This window comes from Elgaria multicarinata, chromosome 3 (genome assembly GCF_023053635.1).
Source record: "Elgaria multicarinata webbii isolate HBS135686 ecotype San Diego chromosome 3, rElgMul1.1.pri, whole genome shotgun sequence".
In the NCBI taxonomy this organism is placed as follows: Eukaryota; Metazoa; Chordata; class Lepidosauria; order Squamata; family Anguidae; genus Elgaria; species Elgaria multicarinata.
In genome coordinates this window covers 36,769,399-36,788,408 of record NC_086173.1, presented here as the reverse complement: position 1 = coordinate 36,788,408, position 19,010 = coordinate 36,769,399, and the positions used below count along the sequence as shown (strand labels likewise).

The 19,010-nt window shown below is 47.1% G+C and overlaps 1 protein-coding gene across 2 annotated transcripts; it reads right to left on the bottom strand.

The window, feature by feature from the left end:
- Positions 1 to 751: 751 nt before the first annotated feature.
- MCRS1 (microspherule protein 1) lies at positions 752 to 16,916 on the bottom strand. Of its 2 annotated transcripts, XM_063119938.1 has the most exons (15): positions 16,829 to 16,916; positions 14,740 to 14,825; positions 11,236 to 11,365; positions 8,317 to 8,455; positions 7,907 to 8,065; positions 7,120 to 7,229; positions 5,475 to 5,583; positions 4,900 to 5,038; positions 4,733 to 4,808; positions 4,242 to 4,270; positions 3,705 to 3,797; positions 3,399 to 3,481; positions 2,608 to 2,695; positions 1,882 to 2,009; positions 752 to 1,264 (listed from the first exon to the last, which is right to left on the bottom strand). In XM_063119938.1, exons 3-15 carry the CDS (start codon positions 11,343 to 11,345, stop codon positions 1,178 to 1,180), a joined length of 1,350 nt encoding a protein of 449 aa, XP_062976008.1. In that variant the 5' UTR covers positions 11,346 to 11,365; positions 14,740 to 14,825; positions 16,829 to 16,916; the 3' UTR covers positions 752 to 1,177. The 2 variants fall into 2 exon arrangements, with proteins under 2 accessions (XP_062976008.1, XP_062976009.1); XM_063119939.1 differs by lacking the exon at positions 14,740 to 14,825.
- Positions 16,917 to 19,010: the final 2,094 nt, after the last annotated feature.

Below are 19,010 nucleotides of genomic sequence, written 5' to 3'. Positions count from 1 at the left end.
AATGCTAGTAGACTAATCTTTCCTAGATCGAAGACATTCGCAATATGCGCCTCCTCTTAAACCAGTGTTGGAAGGAGAGCAGCATCACATCCACCTCCCCAAGAGAAGCCTTAATTCTGTCTCCGGAGGTTATATGAAGTAGCACAAACTGGATGCGTGTAATTGATTATGGGTGTGGAGGGGGAGCGGGGGGGGGGGGGCTCGCTAATCCAGCCCTTCAACTCCCATTGTTCTAGACAGTATGGCCAGTTGTTAGGAATGCTAGGAGTTGTAGTCCAAAACATCTAGAGGGCACCAGGTTGGGGAAGACTGCTCTAGCCTTTATCAGAGCTAAGCTCTAGAATAACGTGCAGTTACGAGACAGGTAATATTAATTCATCAATACTCTTGCAGAAGCACAGGGAATATAAACTAGTGGGCCTTTCTTTTTGCAACGCTTTGCATCAATGGCCCAGTATTTTGCCTCCAATACTTAAATTATGGGCCGCATCGAATGTGAGATGAGCTCTAACATCAATTATGTTGCATGAGTGTAAGGGACTTTTAGTGCAACGCCAGCAGCATCAGCTGGCATGACAGGTTTTCCAGGGAATCGTTTTGCACCAGCAAACACTGCTTCATTGTGCTAGAGGTCACTTATGCTACCACAGCGTAATTTACGTTAGTGCTTACATTAGACACTGCTCTATATTTGGCAAGAGCTGAAAGGTGGTCTTGTACAGAAACAAAGCAGCAACACAATGCAGAGGAGTTGAGATTGATATCTATTTTATTAGCTCACTCGACAATAACTCTCACCATTTCCCCTCCCTGAATTCTCCATGGACGATTCTGTCACTCTATCCCAAAGAGAATCAAGCACAATAGAAGTATAGAAGCAGCACAGCCCCTTCCCACACGACTAGGGACACCCACAGCAGGTGCTTTAGTCGACTAGAAGGCTCTGTTTAGGCCTGCCTCTCTTCCTCTCTGAAATATATATTTGCTGATCGGTGAAGCAGGGCTCATCCTCCACAGAAGAAAAGGCCACTGAGAGATTTCAGTCCTAGCCTATAGGTGGGCAGGCTGCATGAAGCTGCATCAGCAGCAGAGAGCAAGGTGGTCCCTGCTGGCAGAGTGAGTAAGGTGGGGACTCCCACAACACAGGTCCATTGATGCCTTTGGTTTGATCCAAGCCTCAGGGCTGGGCGATTTTGGCAGCCTCTGCCTTGATAAGCGCAATCAGGTCTTGGTTGATGAGGAAGACAAAGCGTAAGCTAGCAATCTAGGGAAGAAGGGAAGAGGTGGTCAATTTAGGAGGAACGGGGAGAGCGAAGGCGAGAAAGCTACGTCTCTTTTTTTATATTCTAACCATTTCCCCACCTCCTTGAGGCATAACCCATCTTGGGAAGCATAGCCAGCTAATGTAGGGACCCTATAATGTCACCCCAACCAGGAGCCTCTCAAGATAAATTGACCTCAAGACTCTGCAGCTGTAGTTTTCAGCCTCCCAGCTAGTACCAGACTCACCTTAAGAGCAGCTGAACAGTTCTCCTCACCCCCTTCATTTATAAAATCTGGGATCAGCTGGCTCCATGCAAAATCAATTAGATGCAGCCAGATGCAGGTAAAGGCTTCAGGTGGACCTGCTGGAGCAGCCTTCCTCAACCTGGGGCGCTCCAGATGTGTTGGACTACAACTCCCAGAATGCCCCAGCCAGCTGGCTGGGGCATTCTGGGAGATGCAGTCCAACACATCTGGCGCGCCCCAGGTTGAGGAAGGCTGTGCTGGAGGCATTCTGCATACCAGCTCAGTCATGTTATGTGACAAGGACACAATCCCCAGGCCCAATACGTCTTCACCACAAAGCCCAGCCACCCCCAGCTCCACCTCGAGGCTCACCTCAACCACCGAGTTGTTGCTGAGTTTCCATTTGCTGCCGCAAAGCACAGGGCGCCCGTCCACATAAATGGGCCGCCGGCCTTCGTTTGCTAGGAAGAAGTCGCCGTTGTTCTTCAGCTTGATGACACCTGTGTGCGTGGAGGGGAGAGGCAGGAGAGGCTTACAGGGGATATGCCTCCAAAGCTGAGGCCCCAGCCGAGGCATCGACTTGAAGGCGTGTGGCTACAGCAGCTGGGACACCGTGACCTTCTTTTACACACGACTCTGATTAGAAACTGTGATACTCAAAAGTGAAATGGCTCAAGTCAATTCCACCATCACCACCTGAGGTTACGAATGTAGAGACTGTGCAAGCTGAAAAGGGCCATTGAATTTGGAATTATATAGGTGTGCACACAGAGGTAGAGAAAACAAGAAAGTTGGCTGGAGTTGATGGAATTCCAACCAATGCCTTGACGACGTCATCTGACCATCAGCCACCCCTGTTTTAGGGCAAAGCAGGGCCTGCCCACACATTCTACAGAGTGCTGGTCCTTCCAGCAACCATCCCTAAGGCATCTTGGCACTATAAGGCAGGTGTGTCAGGAACCATGGAAAGCAGCCAAACATCTGGCTTCTCAATCCTATTCAAGCAGTCCCACAAGTCCTCCCACTGTTCCACACAGCTGGACCCACAAGATCCTTCTCCCCCAAGCAACTCAAAGGCAGCAGCCTATTCTCCGATACCTTGCTTGCGAGATATTTTCCAGGCTGGCCCCTCCAATGCTAGATCGACATCGATCTGGTTGTCTTTGGTGGCTCTGCCAAGGGTGATCTGGAAGAGGAAAAGGAGCCAAACCATTCACACTCTGCACCAAGGAAACTACAACTTAGCAATCAAAGCTAATTAGGCAGAGCGCATGCAGTTTCTTATTTTGCGTTAACTAGCTGAATTTATGAATTGTATTCTAAAACAGAGACTGAAGTTTTCATTATTTGATAAAGATGCAGTAGGAAGGCAGGTAAGGGGAAATGAAGGACAGTAGAAGTGAATGACTAGGTGGGAAAACCTGCTTTAATAAGAATAAAAGCCTGGAATTTCTCAGGATGCTGAATTCTGCACCAGCTATCGTATTAGATACAAGTAAGGCAGTAGCAGAAGTATAGAATCCACACAACCCTGCCTATTATCAACTTTAATGGCAGTAAGAGTTTGATCCTTCTCCGAGATTGTTATGAGATTTTCCAGTAAAAAAATTGCCAGTACCCCCCAAATTAAAAAGATTCAGTGTCTCAGAAGCATAGACACATATACTCCCTGCTCATGAGAACAACAGAGTCCTCCAATCCTGGAGAATACACTGAAATAAAATACTGGGGTCCCTGCTGGGAGAGTTTAAAAAAATAATAAAGGGGGGGGAATCTAAATCAGGTATCAAACGTGGACTTCAAATCTTTGTTACTCAGCTATTCCCACTCTACAATGGAAATCCCTGCATTGCCTTAAACAAAGGACTTGAAGGGAAGACTGGACTCACCTCCCGAGAGCGCATGAGATAGCGCACCATCCTTCCACGCAGCACAGCCAACGTCTGGTTATCAAAATCAGGAGAGCTCATTCCTGGAAGAAAGGATGGAGGGATTCAGGCGACAGGGCCTTTGGAAGAAGGGGGTAACTAACAGCAGACTTCTAGGGACAAAGCATGATGGGGGGTTGTTTTTCGTACCCACAACCTGACGTGCCATAATGTTCTGGCCACATCGGAGTCCCCAAGCCAGCCTGCTGCCCCCATGACTCCTACTTTCTCGCTCCCACAAAGAGGCAGCCTGCAGAGACCTCTCACCTGTGATACTATCCACCAGCACCTGCCATTTGTGCAGCTCTTGCTCCAGCTGCCGGATTTCACGCTTCTGTCTCCGGTCTGCCACAGTCAGCTCTGCAATGAGACAGGCAGCAAGTGTGAGGAAGAGAGATCTGAAGGAAAGACGGCAAGTGCTCTTGGGACAGGGATACGGGTCTGGCTTTTGTCTAGGACCACGAGGCAAGATTGAGGAGTTCGACAAGGAGAACAAGTCCCATCACGGAGTTCAGTGGATTTACTCCAAGGTATGTCTGCATCGGACTGCAGCCGACGTTTCTCTACAGGTGGAATATGTGAGGCTCAGCAATGCTTTTCTTCCCTAACTGCCCAAGAGGGATTCGAAATCCCACAAGCCCTGCTGAGCAGAAGAAACTACCATGTATTGCTATATTGTCCCCTTTGGGGACTGGGATGCATTAGTCTGAAGTACACGTAGCGTATTGTATAGAGTGATGCAGAGAGGGGGCCATGGGAAGAAGGGGCTTCTTTTGGTTCCATCACAAGCAGAATCCAACTCACCATGCTCCAACACCTCATCTCGTACATCCCTAAAGAAAGGAGAGAGAGAGAGAGAGAGAGAGAGAGAGAAGGTTAGGCAGACTGTGGATTGCTAACTGACCTCTCCAGTGCCAGGACCAGTTCAGCTTTTGCCTTGCTCCACTCTGAAAAGCAGATTCTATAGATACATTATCAGTCACAGGAGTTAGGCTGCTGGAATGCAGAATGGCAAGAAATAAAGCTCCTACAATAACTAGAATCTGATCTAGGCCTAGGAGGCCCAAATATGAACATCTATTCTCCCACAGCTCCAATGGGCAGCCTTGGGCGTTTACTCACACCATTCCCTTACTTGCACAATGGGAAGAGCAGCGGCCTGCCTCCGACTGTGGTTGGAAGCCTTAAGGAAGGGTCTTCAACTCCAAGCCAGACGAGGCCAGGAACACGGGTGACACAGTGGTCTCTCACCAAGGAGGGGGAGAGCTGGCCCGACCCACATCCCTTTGACTTACTTCAGCTTGCTGTCGTCTATCATGTCTTCAGCATCGGAGAAGTTGAGCACCTGGTCTCCTTTGGGCAGTGGCTGCACTGGATGTGATCAGAGAGGGCAAATGGCAAGTTAGCATCCCGACATGAGCTCAGCCTCAGACATTACTGGGGACAGAAATGCCTGCTTTACCTGTCTGATCATCCAGGAGGTAGTACTGCTTCATGAGTTGCCAGTGCGTCTGCAGGACTTTGGCAGTGCGCGAGGGGTAGAAAACCTCAGGGTGTTTGTGCAGCAGGTCCTGGAACGTATCCAGAGTGGGCTGGCTGGTCTGGGAAAAGAGCCGGAACAGGTCAGAACAAAAACCAGCACGATAAGGATGACTTCTCACATTCATTTTCATTGATAGGGACCTTACATCCGCTTTAAACATAACTCTAGAATGGTTATGCATACCAACGTTCATGTCAGTTTTAGATTTTCCTGAAAGACCACGGGAGTGAAACGTACATGCAATGACACAAACTAAAATGGCTCTGCCTTGGTCTCAAAGATGTATAAACAAGAGGTAACACACAGCCGTAGATAAGTATATGCATAAAGAAGCGAAAATTGGTATACGCCGGGGCTGGTAGCAAGAAAGCCAACGTACTATCGCAAAAAGCAAACAAGACCTGGTGGGAAGGGGGCAGTTTTGAACCCCTGCCTTGCTTTATTCTAAGGTAACCAGGGCCAGGGGGTTCATGCACCCAGTTCCCGATCCTTACCGAGCCGACTTTGCTTAGCAGCTGCTCCTCCGCTTTGCTGAACAGCACTTTGCTCTGCATAGAGGCAATGGCTTCGGGATGCAGCTGCCGCATGGCCTGGCAGGACAGCCTGGGCGAGAAAGGAGAAAGGGACGGAAGACCACTGATTAGAAGGAATCGAGGGCAGCGGGTGCCCCCGGGCCAAACAGCTCCTAGCCGCCTTCACACAGAGATTTTTTTTAAAAAAGACGAAAAACGTAGAGAGCGATTGCTCCTTCTCACTAATGCAAAGGGGGACCCCACTGGACAGAGGACATCACCTTAGCAGAATCAAAACATGCTCCGCATCCCCTCAGTCAGCCTCCCCCAATGCCTTCACTCCGGAAACGGGTGTGTAGGACTGCCACCTTGGATAAGGCTCAGGGATCGCACACTAGCTCAGGCACTGAAGAACCAGGGAACCTGCGCTTCCCACTCAGATCAGCTCTGCGCTCAGCAACTGATGGAGAAGATTCGTTCTGCCGTTTTACCAGGTAGTCCCTGTCTTCATTTAAGAAAAAGTGGACAATGTCCCCAACGTTAGGCAAATGTGCACCGGGGAGCTGAATGTCAAATTAGGTCTTAACATGAAGTACGAAGTAGAACATTCACTGTATTGTGAATGGCCAGACACTCGTCTATCATGCTTAAGCTAGATTCCCATGTGTGTCAACTCTTTGGAAACTGGGAATCTAGACTACTTCCCTGGGTTTTCTGCTTGTAGCTCTACCTAGCCAATAGTGCTACAAATAAAATGTATTTCTCTGTTTTCTCTATTCCAAGTCGGCTGAGGACTCTGAGCCTCTGGGGCAATTGGATGACTTGCAGGTATGGAGGAGAAAGTCTGGGCCGCTAACCACCTATCGCTGCGAAGTGGCTCATGGGGAGAGGGAAAAAAGGATACCCACGAGCACCTCTTCATTGCTCAGTCATTAAGGGACCACCCCTGTTGCTGCAGAGGAGGGGCCGAGAAGGAAGGAAGGGACAGTAAGGCAACCAGCTGTGCTTGAGGGGAATGAAGAAATCCTTGACAGACGCTGACCTTGTTTAAATGACACGCTAAGCCATGGTGGTTAAGCAGTCTGAACTGAACATTATGGCTTAGTGTGTCGTGCGAACCATTCCTAACCATGGTGGCTATATAACCACAGTTTAAACACACTCACTAACCATTTGCTGCAAAAGGGTTAGTGGCCTAACCGTGGCTTAGCGTGTTGTCTGAACAGGCCCAATGGCTCCCAAGGAGCAGTGGTGTTGAGGGCTAAAGAGAGACACTCACCATATGGATCACCACACAAGCACAACTCTCCATTCAAAAAATGTCCCTGAAAGCAAGTCCCACTGATTTCAAAAGAACTGGCTTCCAAGTAAGACTATTAAGGATCTCTGTGACGGAAACCACTTTTGGAGCCAGACCAACGCACAGGATGCTTTGCCTCCTGCCGCAGGCTCCTTAACTGGAGGTGCCCCAGGGCTGCTGGAACCCGAAGCACTCGGGCCCATCCCTGAGCTTGGAAATAAGATGTTCCCTTGGTGGGGACTTAGGTTGCAGGGGATCAGGAACTAATTCAGCAACCGCACCACCCACTCTGGGAACCATGGCTGTAGGCGGCGGACAAGGACGTACTTGGAGATCACGGGGTCGTAGAGCAGAGCATACCACCTCTCCTGGATTTCCCGTATGTTAAAACGACAGCTGAACTTCACCCCCAGGTGCACAGAGGTCAAGTCATTGGTCTTGACAGAGAGAGAAAAAAGACAGAGAAATGACTCCCCACTTCCTTCCCAGCATGCAACAAACGTTTCCCCATTTGGCAATCCAGGAATGGCGCTGTAAGTCACACAGATGCCCAAGTCTAGGGTAGGGGCAGCAAGTTAAAAACAGGCTCTGGTTTGAGAGAAGCAGGCTATTTTAAAAAGGCACAGAGCAACCCTACTGGCTTCAAGCGCTTTGAGCTTAAACAGAATGCAGTGGAGAATTTAAGGAGGAGCCAAAAGGCAACCACACAGGAACGCTGGGAACACGTAAAGGGAATTCTAACATAGGAACAAATCTATGAAGCCTACTTGTACTGAGTCAGGCCACTGGCCCATCTGCCTCAGTGTGGTCTACACTGATTTGTAGCAGCTTGCCAGGAAATGTGGGAGCACAAGGCACTCAGGGTTCTTGTCAAATAGGACCAAGGCAGTAGTCAGGCCCATATGGCCATGGACAGTGGTCTCACGGTAGGCAACGTTAAAGACCTGCAGACAGAAGCCTGCCTGGGAGCCTCGTGGCAGCTGCTCTGGACTTCTTGAGGGAAGGGCGGCAGGTGCGATTCAAAACCTGCTCCTGACCCAATAGGGACCTTGAGGGGTGTTTTGTTTAAAAGAAGCAAACAGACTAAATGCTTGGTATCTCCCCCTAGCCTAACCTGAAGCACCGCATTGATCAGCAACAGGTCATCAGTGGGTTTCCAGCGGCCCAAATCCTTGGTGACCTGCAAGGGCTGCTTGCTCTTCTTCATCCGCTTGGCGAGGCTGGGGTTTGGAGCCGGGCTCGGAGTGACAGGCGCAGAGATGGATTTGGACACCTGATGAGGCAGAGGGGAGGGGGCAGAGACATTGTGACAGGCGCAGCGTCGGGGGAAGTCCAGACACACCAGAGAGCCCAGTCACAAAGCAGCCGCTGACGAAGTTCAGAGCAAGACCGTTCAGGGGCCACCTGCAGCAGCCAAAGAAGGCCAGCCCCAGCCAAGGAAGTCTGTGACAGGGTCCAAAGCACAGCATGCCAACCCCCCACGGCGGCTCTTCCCCAAGAGGGGACAGAGGCCGCGCCACTCACCTTCTTCTTCTCACTGGAAGAGGGCTCGCTGCCGGAGCAGCGCCCGGGCTCCACCCCACTAGGGCCCTTGGCCCGGCTGGATGATTTGGCAAGGCTGCTCTCTACCAGCTCATCATCAAACTTCTTTCGCTTGATGAACCTAGAATGGCGAAGAGCCACACTGCCATACTCCGTCGCAATGCCCCCATCTGCACAACTGCAAACCACGTCAGCCAGTGTGTGTGTGTGTGTGTGTGTGTGTGTGTGTGTGTGAATGGATCGTCCTGGAGGCCTGAGTCTACAAAAGGGTTTGCTCACTTAAAGGAGTTTGTGAGAAAAGCCTGGCCTTATAGGGAAATCCATCACGTAACAAGGTGAATGGAGCATCTTTGATTTTTAAACCAACTAGCGCCACAATATGTAGTATTTCTATCAGGGATGGAGAACCCTTTTTGACCCAAAGCAACCGGGGCTGCATGCCAGCAGTGGGCACAGCTAGGATACAAAACGGGCAAAGCCAGCTGGCCACCACCTCCCTCTCTCACACAAACACCATCCATACAGACATATACACCTTCTCAGTGCCCCCTACTCAACTGATCCACACAGATCAGTCAGCTGATCCATGTGCAGCTGATCCATGTGCCAATCAGCTGAGGGACAGAGAGGGCCCTACTTTCATCCTCATCAAAGCGTGCTGGGCAGGGACATTAAGAACTCCATGATGGGGATGAGGATTGGGCCCCAAACTGCTAGAATGCTGCAGGCCACATTAGACCCATGGGCCAGAGGTCCCCACATCTAATTGATGTAGTCACAATGTTTTGGGTCCCTTTTGCTAAGTAGAAGAGCTTTTAAAGGGTCATAGTTTGCACCCAGTTCACTTTTCCCCCTCATAGTAATTCAACCACGGCATTTAGGCCATACTACAAAAAACAAAGTTGTAATTCCACTTTAACAATTCAAAACATTGTATGCGCATCAACATGTGGTGCCGTGCCATTCCTCTCCTTGGCCTGAAATTTAAGGGGAGGGGGGAACAAATGCATTTTCCATTGGCAAACACATTTTTTAATCCTATGTAGCAGATTTTTGGTACGCTCAAAAAAAAAAGGACAAGCAAGGCCGTGTTTACAGCATCGTTTGGGATTCAGAGGCACTCAAAAGTATTCTTGTGGCTTCCAAACATCTCTAAAGAGGGCCTTTTCAGTGGTGGTACCTTGGCTCTGGAATACCCTTCCCACAAAGACTCACCTGGCAGCTACACTGTTGTCTTTTCGGCGCCAGGTCCTTTTCAATTTCCCCAGGCATTCTGGTTCTTCAGTTTTTATTGTTTAAAGCTGTTATTTTATTTGTAGATCTTTACACTGCTGCTGGGTTTTTCTTTTAATCTTGTTTATATTGTGTTTTGTCCGGTTGCCATATTTTATGGTTTAAATTATTGTAAATTGCCCAGAGAACTTCGGCTATTGGGCAGTATAGAAATGTAATAAAAAAAATAGTTTTTTTAAAAAATGAATAAAATCTAGTATAATGACAGCACTGAGACTCCAACTCTCCCCTGAATCAAGGGAAGGGCTGAGGCAGTTTTGACTGGCTATCAGCCAAAATGTGTAGACCACTGCTTGAATTGGTTGACCCTGCTGCCAACTAGATGACTCCATTAATGGCAGCTGGAAGGAGGAAAGAATGCTTAGCATGGTTCCAGATATCCTATAGGAGCAGTTCAAAACAGATTTCATTTATAGTGAGATTCCACACGTCAGCTTCCTGCTGATCTCAGAACAATGGCAATCCTGCCTCCCCCATAGGAAAAAAAGCCAGACTATTATTTATGCATATTTCAGCACTTGGATTCCAGAAAATCTGTTTCATTTATTTAAAACATGTTTATACCACCTTTTGAGGCAAAGCCTCATTAAGGCAGTTTGCAAAGTAAAAAATTAAAACAATAACAGAAAAAAGTCCTACAACTCTCAGCTTCCCTTTGACTGGGAGTCGAAGGACTTGTTTTCTGTTAAAATAAAAAAGCACAACCATTCATTTAAAAGCAAACTGGAACGTCCAGGTCTTTGATGCCTGTTTAAACAGTCAGGAAAGAAGCCATTCACAAATTCCGTTGTAGGGCATTTCTCATGAATGGGATCACCACAGAAACGACCCCATATCTCATGTACCCACCCGACCTAATAGATCTATATACTGTTAGAACTGCAAACAAGCAGCATGATTGATATTCTACACCGCTGCTTCAGTCTCCAAGCCAAACAGATGGTGACTGGATTCAGACAACATAACATGACAACCAATGGCGGTTTAAATAGTCCATGGTTGGTTATTTAACCCACTGTGGGTGGGTTAAATAACCCACCCACTGTGGGTGGGTGTTGCGTGCAGGTTTTTTTTTTAACAACAGCTGGTTATTTGGCCAAAATAACCCACACAAAGAACTAACTCTTATTATTATTATTATTTATTTATTTATATAGCACCATCAGTGTACATGGTGCTGTACTGTGCAGAGTTGGCTATTTGAACCACTATTGGTTATCGTGTTGTGTGGCAGGCACTGTTGGTTACTTGTTGGGCACTGAGTTGCAAGGCTATAGTGGTCAAAGCGGTGGCGGCTGCTCTAGTCCAGTTGGCAGGATAGAGTTTTGGCAGCAATGGCTGATGAGTACTAGTGGGAGGACTGAGAGGAGGAGAAAGGGGGGATGAGTGAGTCAATTCAGTGTAGACTAATAGTCAACTCAACGCTGATCTTAATCCACACCACGGTTGATTATTATCATGTTGTGTGGAGAGGATCCCCTAGATAAACAACTGTCGAGTTGATTATTACCCCACTGTTGACGATCGTGTTGCCCGAATGCAGCCGCACTGACATCAGGTGTCCTTCTTTTCCCTGGACCACTTTCCCAACCGTGCCCAGCATTGCACCTGGAAGAACTGCGCCGTTTCGGAATGGCTCCCGACACCTGCGATGAGCTCCTTTTTTGTCCTGCCAGAGACTCTTCGTCTTCAGAACGGCTCGCTGTGCCCGACGCCATCAGTCTGGAATCCAGCACGTCTACCGTGGAAAGAAGAACACGGAATCAGGGCCTTGCACTACGACAACTCTGATTTAATAATAATAATATGATTTGATCCCATGATGGACCAATTTTAACTGTGTGGCCGATACTGAATGCTGCAGAGGAAAGCAAAAAATTGTTTCCACTCTTTCAGATGGAATATGGCTGCATCCCCTACCTGGTACCTTCCAGATGTTTAGGACTTCAGCTCCCATCGGCATGGCCAATGGTCAGGAATGCTGGGAACTGTAGTCCAAGACATCTGGAGGATACCAGATGGGGGATTATGGATTCATCCATGTCCAGGCAGCCCCAGACGTTCAGAGGAACTGAGTTTAGATCACATTCCTTAAAAACACTTCAAGCCTTTCCATCCTGGTTGCTTCCAAACATTTTGGATTACAACTCACATGATCCCCAATCTCCAGCCATGATCCCGAGATGAGGGGAGCTGTAGTCCAAAACATCTGGGGTTGGGAAAGGTTGGTCTAATCCTTAACATGCAACTGCTAGTCCTAAAGGCCTTTACTTGTAAATGTATCATTGATTTCCGAAGAACTCCTAAGTCACTGTTGTATTGTTTGACAGATGGCATCTTCCATGGCAATGGCTTTGTGGGACAGGGCATAGTGTGGTGAGCAGAATATTATTCGTGGAGTTAAGAGATTTGGTTTCAAGGTTCTGCTCAACTCTGGATGCATTGCATGGCCTGACATTCACTCGGCCTCAGTCCCCCAACTGTAAAATGATTAATAAACTTTTCTTCATAGGACTTGTGTGTGATATTATTTGGTGGTTTGTTTTTGGATAGTAGAGATTTTTAGCACCATCAACAATTTTTTTTTAGACTGCGCAAGTTAACATCCACAAGTTGCTTGAAAAGAGGTTCCTTTTTCTTAGTGTTAAACAGCTTGCCTAGGCCTAAAGAAAGCTTCACAGCCTGGAAGAATTTCCATATAAATAAGATTTAAATCAGCATACCTGAAGCACAAACCTCATAAGAAAGTAGCTGTAGAAATCTCGCTCATAACATCATGATCAAAGTTACCATGGGTTGTTTAAATCAGTGGCATGGGGCAGGAACCATTAGCTTAAGTTCCCCGCCTGTGTGTGGCTTGTCATGTTGTCTGAACTCAGGTGGAATGGCTTGCTTGAAGGTGAAACAACCCATGGCTTGTTGTTAGGTTAAGGGTTGTTTTCCCCCTCAATCTAACCGTGCCTTCCATGTTCGGATGACATGACAAGCTGCACACAGTAATTAGGCTAATGACACCTAACACATACCGACTATTTAAGCCTCAGTGGCTCGTTTGATCATGCAAATTGGCCTAGTATTGTGTATTTTAAAATATTCATCTTTCATTTGATGCAGAAGACAGAGGAATCTCAGGCAAGTGAGAAGCAAGAGTTAGGAGTTGTGCTGTACATAGTTCTTGACCTTAAATTATTTCTGTATTTTGCAACATGTGAAAGTACTTTTCCAATAGCAAGTCCAAAGAGTGTTGCTTGTTTAGTAATCCTGTCAAATACAGTTGCAATGCTATCACCACTAAAATTGCTCTCTGTGAATCTTGGCTCCGAGAGATTTGCAGTAACAGGAATTAGCTGTGTAGCAATATTATTTCAAAATACTATTTCAAGATGTATTTCACTCATCAGTCTGAAAGATAAAGCATTTCATAGTCTTGCCCCCACAAATCTCCTATTTTTTTCCATTTCAGGCTCCAGGCAAAAAAACTCTCTGCCCCCAATTTTAACAGAGCCTTGCATGTCTATTCCCACTTTGTGAATTTAACACACATCTGTGGACCACAGGGATCTAGTTTAAAGCCTCACTTTTAAACACACAAAACTACACCAAGCTGATCAACCCGTTGCTGCTTTAAACATCTTTGTCATAATCCACTATTTAAGAACCCACAAATATTTCCTGAAGTTAGGTCACAACTGCCTGCCTACTCAAAAGGAAGAGCCAGTGGGGTTTACTCCCAAGTAAGTGTGTATAAGATTGCAGCCTTATACTGCAATCCTATGTATGTCTACTCAGAAGAAGCAAGTCTGGAAAGCATTGCAGCCTTAATTAATGTGGAATAACTGCCTCTCTACTCCAAACTAACTATTCCAAATTAATTACGCTGGCCATCCACCACCAGAATGGAAGCCAATTTAATGCATAGTTACTAACACAGATTTAACTGGAAAAGAGGGGGAAGAAGCCCTGATTGTGAATACAGCAGGAGGAGTAAAAAGAATCAAAGACCAACGTGATCTTTTGAACGGCATAACTCAAGAGTTAGTGTAGTTATGATCGTCTAGACAGAACACTGGGGAGAATAGCACTGTATGTAGTGCTTTAGTGTTCACAGCAGTTTGCGTAAATCACCTCAGCAACCTTTACAACAACCCTGTAAGGCCGGCCAGCCAGCACTGTTGATTCCATATAGCAGATGGTGGGGCTGAGGTTAAAGGGTGGGTGGCCACAGGCCGCCCAGCAAGTTCATGGCTGAGGGGCAACATTTGAAATGAGGACCTCTCAGCTTACACCTTTATTTAGTATTATTTTATTTACGATATGCTGCCTGACAATATTTTTATTCTCACAGTGGCTAACAGTTTACAATAAGTAATACAACAACAAGCATTGTTTGTTAAATCAGCAGGGACAACAAGAGGAGGCAGAAACAAAACAAACACAGTTCAAGTGTTATTTAGCAAAAAAGGCTTGGGAAAATGAAACGATTGTTTCTTGGTGCTAAAATGCATCAGAGTTGGCATCACAGCTTCACTAGGGTACGATGGAGAATATACCCTAGGGAGAGTATTCCTAGGATGGGATGCCACAACTAAAACGGTTGTCTTTCTGTCACAACCTGCCTCACCTCAGAAGCCGGGGGGGGGCACCCAAAGAAAGCCCCCCGAAGGTGATCTCAATATATAGGCAGGGTCACTTGGAAGCCAAAGGCCCTTCAGATAACTCAAGCGAAGTACCAGCATTTTGAATTGTGCCAGCAGCCAGAGCAGTTGCGTTAAAACTGGCATGACGTGTTCTATCAGGCCAATCATGATTAGTATAGCAAACTAGCAGACGTATTTTGAACTACCTGTTTTCAAGGGGACATCAAAGGCAGCTCCATCTAGAATACATGACAGTCAGGCTTGGTTGTCTAGCCAGCCATTAGCTGAGGTCTCCACCAGTCCCCTCCCCTGCATCAGTTGGCCAAAGGTGCTTTGTACCATGGATGCCACTTGAGCCTCCAGTGGCAAAGCTGGATCAGTGACAAAAGGCTGATCCTTTAGGAGAAGTGCAACCTACATTCAAAACAGATTGAACACCACCTCCCCACGCAGACAGACCACCCACTAACAGTACCTCAGTTTTGTCAAGATTGAGCTTCAGTTCACTGGCCCACATCCAGTCCATCACTGATCCCAGGCACCAATCCAGCACTGCCTCACCTGAATCAGATGAAAAGGAGAAAGGGAACTAGGTGTGATCAGTGTACTGATGGCACCACACTCCAAACCCTTAGATGACCTCACATAATGATTTCATGTAGATGTTAAAAGCGCTGGGAGAGACTGGGAACCCTGCAGAACCCAATAGGGTAAGAGCCATGGGACCGCTCCTTCTAGAGCACTGCCTTCTAGAATTGGCCCTCCAGGAAGGAATGGAACCACTGAAACTCTGGGATGTCCCATTCAGAAGGATACCATGCCTGAAGGTACTGAAATCCACTGAGAGGTCCAGGAAAATGAGCAAAGTCATAGTTCTCTGTCCTTCTCCCATCCATCAGGGTGACCAAGACTGTTTCAGTGCCAAGTTTGAGCAACCTAAGAAGCTGTCTTATTATACCAGGTCAGACTATTCATCCAACTAGCCCAGTATCTCTACTCTCCAGTCTACTCTCCAGCAGAAAAGTCCCTTTCCAATCAGCTATTACCTGATCTTGTTAACTTGAGATGCCAGTTAAGATGCATGCAAAGCATGTACTCTACCACTGATCCTGCCCCTTGGAGCTGAAATAGGTAATCGTCTAAGAGTGTCTGGCACTGCACAACACCTGTCTTCTCCTTGCCCCAAAAGGGGATATTTGTGACCAGTAGCTGTTACAATCCTCAGGGACCAAAGAAGATTTCTTTAGGAGTGGTGTGACAACCACCCACTTCATAGAATCATAGAATAGCAGAGTTGGAAGGGGCCTACAAGGCCATCGAGTCCAACCCCCTGCTCAATGTAGGAATCCTCCCTAAAGCATCCCTGACAGATGGTTGTCCAGCTGCCTCTTGAAGGCCTCTAGTGTGGGAGAGGCCACAACCTCACCAGGCAACTGATTCCATTGTCGTACTGCTCTAACAGTCAGGAAGCTTTTCCTGATGTCCAGTTGGAATCTGGCTTCCTTTAACTTAAGCCCGTTATTCCGTGTCCTGCACTCTGGTTCAAGGTAGCCAGGACCAGCACCTCTTGCATAGATGGAGTAATCGCTTCCTGGATCCAGCCTCCTGCTTGATGTTATTAAGCACAACGCTCCACCAACACTGGGCTAAGAGGAGTCCAGGATTCATGCCCCTACTCAAGCAAGCTATGTATTCATTCCATTCCTTACATAAAGCACTCTTCTCCACATGCCAAAATGAAAACAGCAATTTCACATTTTTTTAAAAAAAGGGTGGTGTGGTATAGTGGCCAGAGTGGCAGACTTCAACCAGAGACCCAGGTTCAAATCTCCACTCAGTCATGAAACTTATGAGGCGGTAGCCTTGGGCTAATCAACCCAAGGGTGGGCAACTTGTGGCCCTCTAGATGTTTTTGACTACAACTCCCATCAACCTAATCATAATTGTGCTTTTAATTTATTTGTTTTAATCAAGTTTTTATTTATAACTGTAAGCTGCCTTGAGTAGCATTTTTTTGGTAGAAGGCCAGGGCACAAATTAATTAATTAAATAATCAAACCTTAACCAACATAGCCCCTGTCCTGACCTATTTACAAGGTTGTTATGAGGATAAAACGGCCGGGGTGCTACTCTATGCTGCTTTAAGCTCCTTAGAGGAAAAGGCAGGATGCAAACGTAATTAAGGGGCGCAATCCTACGCAAGTTTAAACAGCAAAAAGGCCTACAACATAGCTGGCTGGGACATACTGGGGGATGAAGGGCTTTGTTCTGTCTAAACTCTACCCCTTAAAGCACTTTACAAGAGCGAACTACGCCTGTCCAATCCGCGCACGCGCACTGACTTGCCGAGGTTTCGTCCCGATGCCGTCGAACGGATGAAAGGGATGAAAGCGCCGCGCGCACGCGCAGTTCTACAACCCACCCGCCTAGCCTCTTGCTGCGCATGCGCCTTCCAACCGACCCAGCCGTTTTTGAGTTTTAACTGTCAAGAGTAAAGGTTCCCCCCCGCCTATTCTTGCCCGCTCTCTGAGAAGATTAAAAAGCCTGTAGCGCCAATGCCTTACCATTCCCGATCCTTATGGCGACGACTCCTGTCTCTGTCCAACGTCCACCTCGGAGACGCGAGAGAAAGCTGAATCACTTCCGGGAAGAGAAGAAGAAAAAGGAACAAAAACACCCCACTTCCGGTTTGTCGTAGAGAAGCCGAAGCGAAGCCAAGAGCACTATGGGCGTTTCTCATTAATGCTTGCGTGGGGCGGCCATCTTGGTTAAGGGCACAATTCCAGTCATTCGGGCCGCCGAGAAAACTTTGAAACCTGGTTGCTATGGCGAAGTACTTTCTGGGCCGCAGTACTATGGCAACGTGCTCCGAGAACATGTTATATCACTAATTTCTTGATTTATTTTTATATCAACTGGGTTGACATGAGGGTTGCGATTATCAATAGATGCCAGCCTGCCAGAGGCTAAACTTGTTCTTAACACCTGTCTGCGGTTGTCCAGCACCTGGCAGGCTGCAATACATGGCTAATCTGCTGAATTCAGTTTGGTGGTTCTGAAGTTGTGACCCATTTACTGGGTTAATGATTGTTTTTAAAGTGTGGGAGGTGAGCTTTTAGAGTACACAAACAAAATTACACACATATATGGGGGGCAGGGGGCATATTAAAACACACTCCCGCACTAAGCTCTTACACAACAGCTTCGAATGATTTGAAAAATTTACAAAGAGCCAAAAAATATGGATCAATGGAACGTATTTTGCCTGTTGAGGGGTGTTGGGGGCACTCTTGCATAAAGTGGGACCTCCATATCTGTCTCTTCAAATCCTAAGTGAGGGTTCCTTTCCCTCCCTCCCTCTTTATTTCAGACTAATAAAATCAATGGCCATGATTATCACTGAGGTCAGACACCAGGGAAGGTTTGTGGATTGCACCTTCCCCAGAAGGTTTCCAAATGGATGGAGCAGGAAAGGGGGCAAGTTTGAAGAAAGATATTGAAAGCAATATCTGGTACAGAAGTAAACAGAAGCTATTCCCTTCTATGGTCGAATGTAAAGCAAAAGTATTTATGTGCTCTCTAGTGAACATGAAGTACAGGGTACTGAGAATTCGGCATGACAAAATCAAGGAAGCGAAGGGACTGGCTTTGATATACATAGAATTGTTCTTACTGCTGGTCTAGATTTACCACACCTATACCTTTAATAGCTGTGTGACAACCAGAAATCCAACAGGTATAGCTCCCCCTCACACCATCCCATGTAAGAAAAAGTTGCAGCAACTGAATTTCTACTTGCCATGCAGGTGCTCAGGAGCATGGCTAACAAAAGATGACCTAGTTTGCACAATCACCACAGCCAGCTGTGGATTATTTAAGCCACAGCACTTTTGGGCACCAGGTTGCCTATTCAAGTTGTGCCTTGTCATATCGTCTGATCCCAGCAGCAGGAGTTGTTGGAGGATGAAACCTCAAATAACTTATGTTATGTTATAAAGTTGTTTAACCTTATATTTAATCTCCAAACATCCCTGCTCAAACATCCCTGTTCAAACAACAAAACAACCATGGCAACATCTTGCTGGGGATTGAATATTCAAAATGACTGCATGCATGTGCCACAACCTACCATGGTTTAAATAGGCCACACTGGGCTGCGGTGATCATGCAAACCAGGCAGCTAGATTCAGACACATGTAACGGGAAGATGGATGCAGACTTCCCTGGTCCTCTACCCCATAGCAGCCCCTCCAGCCACCAGAAAATGCTACATAGGTGGTTGGGTGAGCTGTTGGGCAGAGACATAGAATCATAGAATAGCAGAGTTGGAAGGGGCCTACAAGGCCATCGAGTCCAACCCCCTGCTCAATGCAGGAATCCACCCTAAAGCATCCCTGACAGATGGTTATCCAGCTGCCTCTTGAATGCCTCTAGTGTGGGAGAGCCCACAACCTCCCTAGGTAACTGATTCCATTGTCGTACTGCTCTAACAGTCAGGAAGTTTTTCCTGATGTCCAGCCGGAATCTGGCTTCCTTTAACTTGAGCCCGTTATTCCGTGTCCTGCACTCTCGGAGGATCGAGAAGAGATCCTGGCCCTCCTCTGTGTGACAACCTTTTAAGTATTTGAAGAGTGCTATCATGTCTCCCCTCAATCTTCTCTTCTCCAGGCTAAACATGCCCAGTTCTTTCAGTCTCTCTTCATAGGGCTTTGTTTCCAGACCCCTGATCATCCTGGTTGCTCTCCT

Excerpts from the sequence above, each read along its gene's own strand:
- MCRS1 (XM_063119938.1), bottom strand. The coding sequence starts at position 11,345 with ATGGCGTCGGGCACAGCGAGCCGTTCTGAAGACGAAGAGTCTCTGGCA. Across the intron at positions 7,230-7,906 it reads TGATCAATGCGGTGCTTCAG|ACCAATGACTTGACCTCTGT; the intron begins GTTAGGCTAGGG and ends CTCTCTGTCAAG. Across the intron at positions 3,798-4,241 it reads AGATGAGGTGTTGGAGCATG|AGCTGACTGTGGCAGACCGG; the intron begins GTGAGTTGGATT and ends GTCTCATTGCAG.